The 7,952-nt window shown below is 39.0% G+C and overlaps 1 protein-coding gene across 1 annotated transcript; it reads right to left on the minus strand.

Moving 5' to 3' along the window:
• Positions 1 to 1,538: 1,538 nt before the first annotated feature.
• On the minus strand, positions 1,539 to 7,909 carry SCRN3 (secernin 3). Its single transcript, XM_010164847.1, has 6 exons — positions 7,722 to 7,909; positions 6,557 to 6,756; positions 5,683 to 5,895; positions 3,288 to 3,450; positions 2,781 to 2,961; positions 1,539 to 1,991 (listed from the first exon to the last, which is right to left on the minus strand). Exons 1-6 carry the CDS (start codon positions 7,820 to 7,822, stop codon positions 1,836 to 1,838), a joined length of 1,014 nt encoding a protein of 337 aa, XP_010163149.1. The 5' UTR covers positions 7,823 to 7,909; the 3' UTR covers positions 1,539 to 1,835.
• Between the last annotated feature and the right edge of the window lie 43 nt (positions 7,910 to 7,952).

The raw sequence follows: 7,952 nt of genomic DNA on the forward strand, positions 1-7,952 counted from the left end.
TTCCGGGATTGTGGTTTCGGTCAAAGATACATGATTGTCACATACAGACATCCATGAGGAAAATGGGTAAATACAGCAAAATTTTATTAAATCTACCTTCCAGTTCACGAACATCCACTGTACTATTGAACTTTTAAGAAATTTTGTTGGTGACACGGGCACAAAAGGTTCACAGTCAATTTGAGCTTGCTTTCATTTCAGCCTTACCCGCTACTCAATCTTACTTGCTACTGCCACTCGGAACACATCGAATCACTAGAATTAGAAAGTTCAAGAACCTTTCCTGATCCATTAGTTTCTTGCTGTGGATCTGAACACAGTATCACAAATTAACAACTGTCATTGTATGATCAGAAAGAACAAATTCTGACAAGCTCTTGATTTTTCTTTCTCATTCTGCAAACTTCACTGTATATGTTTTTCTTTTGTTTGCCTACACTTACTTCTTTTACCAGTGGGGGGATAGAACAGTTTACAAGGTAAGAAAACTGCATGTGTGTAGCCTCATCTTTAGCATCTGAGATTATTCTAGAAACTGACTAAATACAGAAAAGTCATCAAAGCATGGTTTTTCTGTGGTCTGCTGTGTCTTTCTCTGGGGATGCTCTGTCATGTCACATACTGCTGCTGCAGCTCTAACGCTCCGTTTCATGTTACATGTTCTCTTCTGAAGGTTTGCAGAATTGCTTAGGTTTGTTTTTTTCCCTTCCAGTCATACACGTTGTTTGCTCAGGTTTTCCCTTGCCACAGGTAATATAAATAGTGTCATATATTGATCATTACTTTTGAACAGGATCAGGGATGAAGAGTTCCTAGCAGGGCAAAAAGCTTGATCAAATTAACTCTATAGTCTAGTAATTTTGGCAACACAAGTCACAGTTAGAAGTCTTCATATGAAATGAAAAAAATTTTAAGTCCTTTTAAGTGTCCTGCTGAGTACATGTATATACTTGTGTACCCCAACCTCTTTCTTTCTCATTGCCTGATTTTTAAAAAGTAACAATTTAAGAAACATTAAAAAATTCCCACATGATGTTATAAAGTGTATTGCAGAATTAATTTGACAATAATCATATTGTATGTAAATAAGTTAATTTATTTTTCGGTATCAGGGTGGGGAAAATACATCGGGAAGTGAAAGTTGTGTGGTAATTTGCAGGATGCTTGCATTGTTGAATTCCATGTAATCAGATTTCACAACAAATCATGGTAAAAGTGTAACTGTTATTTGGTTTTAATATACCTTGAACCCTTAGCCACATTTGACATCGATGGAGTAGAAGGTTCACATAATACGAAATGTATCTTAGAATGGATTTATCAAACAGCTGAATATCAATCTTACTTGACTTGCCTATCACTTTGCTTTTTATTCACTGCAAGTAGTAGCTTCTAGATCTTAGGAATTCCTTCAGCATGGCCATCTTAATCCAGGCAATGCAAAATTTTGCTACGGTTATCTTGACTATAAAAGCTACATGTGTGTACACTAGAGCTGAGTTCTCCAAATCTGAATTAGCCAGAGATTCTTCATCCAGACATGGGGTTGTTCTGCAGTTTTGTCAAGCTACTACATTCTAACTGCATCTGTTTGTTGGCGAAATCAGTCTCTGCTGACAGCTTTAAGCCACATACAGACAAAGCCACTACCTGGCTCCTAAGAGCCTTTTCAGCGTTGCTTCATACAACAAAACTCTGTTTGGCCTGAATATGAATCTGCATCTTTAAAACTGTCCCTAGGAACTGGCATATTGAAAATAAGATGTAATCTATATAGCCACTTCATTAGAAAGGTTAATCATAAAACTGAATTTTACCACATTCAAATACTAGCTTTAGCTATATATTTTGAGTTCTTCTTCTACACACTGTGAAAAAAGGTTAACCACTTGGTTAATGTCAAGACATCCATTTTGCAGGATTGATTCCATTTCACTTATCTTCTGTTTCTCCAACTTCTGTATCTCTTTCAGCATCTCTTTACCTTTGCCCTGCAAAAAGAAAGGTCTGTATTTTAGTAAAAACTATCCAGAGTATGTAGTGTTCACCCTAACACAATTCTGTTCTACTGTCCTTATTTTACCTCTTAATATTTTCTAGGGTACAAGTTTGTGTTGGTAGAAGTTAGCATCAGGACAGGTTTTCTTAGATATCTTTCCTAGTATCTAGCACTCAATCTTCCTACATCCTTGTCTGAAAATAAACAAAATTAAAGCTGCTCTAGGTATTTATGCTACCAAAACTTAAGTGGGCATATATCTTATTTTTTAGAACATGCACCTGTAAATAGCAGAGTCACTACTGTTAGAAGTGAGCAACTACCTCCCTGCTTCACCTTTGTGCCCAGCTATCTTTGTGATCTTCTTTCCTTTCCTGTCCATTCCAAGCAATGATGAAAGGCATGCCCTCCTTACTGCCCGAGACCAGGGTCCTGAAGAGCTTTAACTACTCTGATCAGGAGCTGTGTATTTGCTGGTGGCTGCTCACACATTTCCCCCTTATCCTCCTAGTGCAGGAGCACGTGTGGCTGGCTCCTCTGCAAGATGGGCAGTACAGATACTTGTCCGGGGCTAGGCCTGGGAGTACAGCAAAATGCTAGTTGCAATTTTTCACTGTTTGAAGCATATGCCTGCCAGATGCCAAGATGATGGGCTTCTGGTGCACTGTGGTGTTCTTCACAATCCATCAAAGGGCATTAAATGGTATCACATTAACAAAATGTGAGCGAGGAGCTTATATAAACCACCTGCTAGCATTACAGTCTAACTTAATCAACATACCTCGATAGTTTCCATAAGTACAGCAGCACTTTCATGTTTTTTATAGAGCTCATGTCTTCGATCTGGCTTATTCTGAAAACGTGGTTTCTTCTTAACTGGATCATCATGACCAAATGTAGGGGACCTAGTTTTTAATAACTGAGTAATATTGGGCACAAAAATGAAAGGCTTGAATACAGACCTAGAAAGAGAAAACAGAACAGAGATTCTTTACTGGTAGTTTTGTTAAAACTGTTGAGTCAGTAGATTGCTGTATTTTCTCCCATTCTCCTAATTCCTTTTTTTAAGAGTTCTAACCGATGTTTAAGTGTTTCACTAGGTAGGCTGGTAGATGGCATTAACATACATAATGTACATTAGGTTCCTCTTACTTTCCTACTTTTTGATTGCACTTCTTCAGGGGGGAAAAAAAAACCCAAAGCAAAAAGGAATATAACTAGACAAATTAGAACACTTTTAATTTAGATATTTGCAACTTTTTATCCTAATTACTTGCTGCTACATCACCTCGCAGGATCTGGAGTTCCGGTAAAAAAGTGAACACATGGCAGATTAGGGTCCTGAGGCAGTGCAGACACCATGCTTCCAGTTGTCATAAATCCACCTTCCATATTAATGCCACTCTCTTTGTCGCGAAGAATTTCCATCATTATTTCAGAAGTGATAGATCCTATTTAAGAATTAATGTAATTATTTGCACACAGCATTACATCTAATAACTAAATTGCATGTTCTCTACAGGTGGATGCTTTTTCCTTTAATAGGCAATGCCAATTTTAGTTTGTCTGTGTTGACAGGAAAAACAAAACCATCCCAACAGCATACCTTAATATGTAACACACTTAAAAATGTTATTGTTTTCCCCAAAAGTATTTACTTCAAAAAGTAGATGATAATGAGCTATAACATTTATGACTTAAAAAAGGGGGAGGATGACAACACATGATGTTTCCCAGAAAGGTAAAATACATATGGCCAGCAAATGGCTGTTCACACAGTAACTTTTCAGATGAAAATTAGTAGCTTGGAGTAAAGGCTGAACTTTCTGAGCCCTGTGTGGAAATTAAGATGAATCACTGTAATAGTTACCGGTATTGCTACAGTTTGTACCATGAGGTTGCTTTGGAAATGTAAAAATAAAACAAGTGTGTATGGATTTTGTGTGTAACTTTGAAAATTAAATGTTGAGATTGTAACTTTTATGTTTTTTATTTTAATCACTTAACTTCCCAAAGCACTTTGGCTTCAAGTTACTTCATTGGAGTAACAACGTGTTCTGTACTTAGAATTAACAGAAACTACAACAGTACGTCCATTTGTAAAGAAGTCTTAATCAACTACCTCTGTAAGGTATAGTGCCAAATGTATCTATGAAAATAATTCTTTCTTCCCAGTTAGGTGAAACAAAACCCTTTACACATATGCCTCCGTATCTAACGTTCAGATGATGTTGCTGTTAATGTAGTGTACACTGACACTTAAATACTGCTGAGGTATCCCTAGGCAATGCAATATTCTAACAGGCAGCACTTGCAGTAGTTTTCTTTTCAAATTCAGTGTAGCAATTGAGCATATGCTCACGGCAGAAAAACATCAGTGCATTCACTGGTTTTTTTACTTACTCATCTCCCTTTAATCTTTTAGTGTCTCGCTCAGTGAAGTTCTAGCTGCATAAAGATTTTCAAACTGCCTTGCTGTTTCCTCTCAAAATAATCACTCTGCCGCTAATTCAGATGTCTCCAATATTTTTTTAATACACTATTCAAATTGCCTGTAGACAGGCATGCAGCACTACATTTCAGCAAGGAAACACAATCTTAAGTCCCACAGTTGCCTAGGAAAGTCAGAGAATTGATGAAATCAGCAAGCTAGCTGAATCAAAGAAATTAAAAGCAGCAACAGTCCGTTTGTCAACTGCAAGTTAGCAACTTGTCCAGCAGGAAAGAAGGTATTGCCTATTTTCCACTAGACTTTATTATTTTGTATTCCTGAAATATACTCTCTGTTTTTTGAAATATACATAATGTTTATCTAAAAATGATCTTCCCATGGTAGGCAGCCTGGGAAAAAACTGTAATGCCACTGAGTGAAAAAGCTGGGAGTGGTAGATTAAGAAACCAGTGATTTTACTGATGCTGTAAACCAAATAGTTTTTAGTTAGGGCACCTATTTAAAATAAATCTAAACAAACTGAAATCATATGAGGCTGGTAACTTGAACACCTAGTGTGATTTTTAAAATTGCTCTGGTAAATGCCTGAAAATGGGGATTTAGAATGAAAACACTGATAGAATCTCAGCATTGTTATAATACAAGTAAATACAGGTATTATGAAAATGCTTTCAGTATTCAGAACCTGCAATTCCCAAAATGAATGCAGGATTTACATGATCACTAGAGCAGGATAGCAAAAGGTAATTCATTCTGATGCATTAACTAAATGCTAAACCTGGTCTGGCAGAGCTCAGCCAGATAAATAAAAAAACACGGGGGTGCAATATAATTTTGGTTCAGATTAATTACTTCAAATGAGCAAGTGAATACAGATGCAGCAAGAACCTGCCAGGGACAGTAATAATATGGAGCCTATCAAAATGTTTCAGAGCTAGGTCTTAACAGCGTATTTAGCAGTATGGTCATAATGTGACCTCTCTGTTGTTACTGTAGCTGAGTCTGTCTGACATTTGACCCTTGTTTTAATTTTTCCTCATCAACATATCGTCAAAAATGTGTGGAAGACTTCAAGTTCAGCATTTCTCCTTTCGGCAAAAAGTTATTCTAGTAAGTTCTGGTTCACCAAATCATGCGAATGACTGCCCACATCAGATGTCTAATAATTTATGATTTAATGTAGTTCACTAAATATTTTGCATATCTTAAAAAAAAAAATCAAAAATTATACCTTTGTGTTTGTTCAGAAGTTTATAGCCTTCACAATATCGGCCTCTGGATGTGGTCATTCTGGCAGTATTTACATAAGAATATGCAGCAGCAAAATCAAATTCCTTTTTTCCATCCCACCAGCCTTTGCTTTTGGCATACTCCTTCAATTCTGGATGTTCTCTGTCAATCTTGGTTGTGATAGAGAGCTGGTTGGAAATATTCCGCACACCTCCTTTTTGTAAGGTGAGGAAAGAATCATTTTAATACATCAAATGCTGTTTCTTGGTATTTACTTTACAATTAAGTTTACTAAAGCAAATTGTGCACTGAAAGTTTCCTACAAGATCTGTCAGTCCTGTGGTTTATTTTTGACCCTCTCTCCCTGGCTACGTGTATACTTTTGACTGAAGTTTCACTGCCACTCAGTTCTGACTCATTTACTTCTATTGCCAACATCATACTTAATGTTCTGTCCTGATTATTCCCATCTTTACATTCTTCCTCCAAAGACATAGCTTGTCCTTTTAAGTCCACTGAAGGCATCAGCCATTTCAGGGCCCACTGCACCAATCCTGTCAGTATTATCCTGTCACCAAATGAAACTGTCATTGATTGCCATCATCCTTGAGACCATACACGCTGCTGTCATTCTCATGCTGACCTTCCTGCTGTCCTCTCTGTGCAGAAGTGGTCTTCTCTGACTCTGAAAAGGCCCCCTTTTACTCAGCTCCCCTGTGAAACTGCTGGCCTCTCCACACGAGGAAGCAACTCATGTTGTTTACAGGCACATGTGCATATCTGGAGGCTAGTTTGATGAAATGGTAAATGAAAAGTGGGGAACTGCTAATGGTCATTGCATTTGAAATGTTTAAAGTGACGAGCATCATCCATACCTTCTACTTTTTCTGCCGCCCAGTATTTTCCTGATGTCTCCAGCACCCACGCTTCCTTTCTGTCGGCTATCAGAAAACTGTTATGGTATGTAAATACCATCTGGCTCTCCATACAGTTTCCTCCCTGTCCATATTTTTCTAGCAAATCAATTATGACAGTAAGAGCCTTTTCAGCTGTGTCCGCTCTCTCGAGTCCAAGCCTAAAACAAAAGGAAGATGTTATCTTTGGAACTATAAACTTTACATACAACTATTCAGCCTGAGTATTCAAATTGAATTGGAATGCTATTTCTAGATGTACCTGATGCTTGTATGATCTGGTAAGAGAAAGGTGTAAGTCATTTAAAGGGCTTGTTTGAAGTAGGTCCTGCATGTCCTTGACATGGGGAAAACCAACCAAATGGAAATACAGAAAGGCAGGGAGAGGGCTCCTAGGAAACACCTCCAGTTCCCCAGTGGGTATTGGAAACAGTACCAAGAAGAACTGACTGACTGCTGTAGGTTAATGACAGTTACAGTGGTACCCACTAAAGCAGGCAAAAGAAGCTGTCATTATTTATGTGGAGATGTGTGGCTAAGACTTAAAAATATGGGTGTAAAAGATGGGGGAAATAGGAAATGAGAACAGATCCTGGAAAATATGGGTGTAAAAGACGGGGGAAATAGGAAATGAGAACAGATCCTGGAAAATATGGGTGTAAAAGATGGGGGAAATAGGAAATGAGAACAGATCCTGGAAAATATGGGTGTAAAAGATGGGGGAAATAGGAAATGAGAACAGATCCTGGAAAATATGGGTGTAAAAGATGGGGGAAATAGGAAATGAGAACAGATCCTGGAAAAGGACCCAAACACTAGTTCCTGAAGTCCCGCTGTGCTCCAGTTAAAGAGTCTTGTTTCATTTTGGTATAAACTTTGTAGAGAGAAAAACATGAGATGTTTTCCTTGACGGATTCTGTTCTAGCAGCTGACACCTCTCAGGGGCTCCTGGCAGAGGTCTAATGCCTGGGCCAAGGAAAACCTATTTCTAACCGCGGCTAGAACCGAGAAGAGACAGCTGTGCCTTCTGAAAGCGAGAGCGGGTATTTCCCCACATAACTCACACCAAACGGGTTTAAATTAAATTCCGGATTCGGTACTATTTACCCGAACACCCCGTGCAAACCTGACGAGGTCCATGCCGAGGAGAGCTTCGTCGTCGCCGATCTCGTCTCTGCCCCACACGGCTTCGTTCCCGATGCAGACGCCGTGCTCGTTGGCGCCCATCTCTGCCCCCCAGAGCCAGGAGGGGCGGCTCAGCACCACGGCGTGGGTCCGCTCCGCCTGCTCGATCCTGATGTAGGTGCACTGCGGGAGGCCAGAGCGCACAACGCGTTACCTTCCGCCTTGCGGCTCC

Source organism: Antrostomus carolinensis, unplaced genomic scaffold (assembly GCF_000700745.2).
Source record: "Antrostomus carolinensis isolate BGI_N321 unplaced genomic scaffold, ASM70074v2 scaffold3763, whole genome shotgun sequence".
In the NCBI taxonomy this organism is placed as follows: Eukaryota; Metazoa; Chordata; class Aves; order Caprimulgiformes; family Caprimulgidae; genus Antrostomus; species Antrostomus carolinensis.

Coding starts and splice junctions, on each gene's coding strand:
- SCRN3 (XM_010164847.1), bottom strand. CDS start 7,822: ATGGGCGCCAACGAGCACGGCGTCTGCATCGGGAACGAAGCCGTGTGG. Junction 3,451..5,682: donor ACTTCTGAACAAACACAAAG/GTATAATTTTTG, acceptor ATTCTTAAATAG/GATCTATCACTTCTGAAATA. Junction 2,962..3,287: donor GGAACTCCAGATCCTGCGAG/GTGATGTAGCAG, acceptor TTCTCTTTCTAG/GTCTGTATTCAAGCCTTTCA.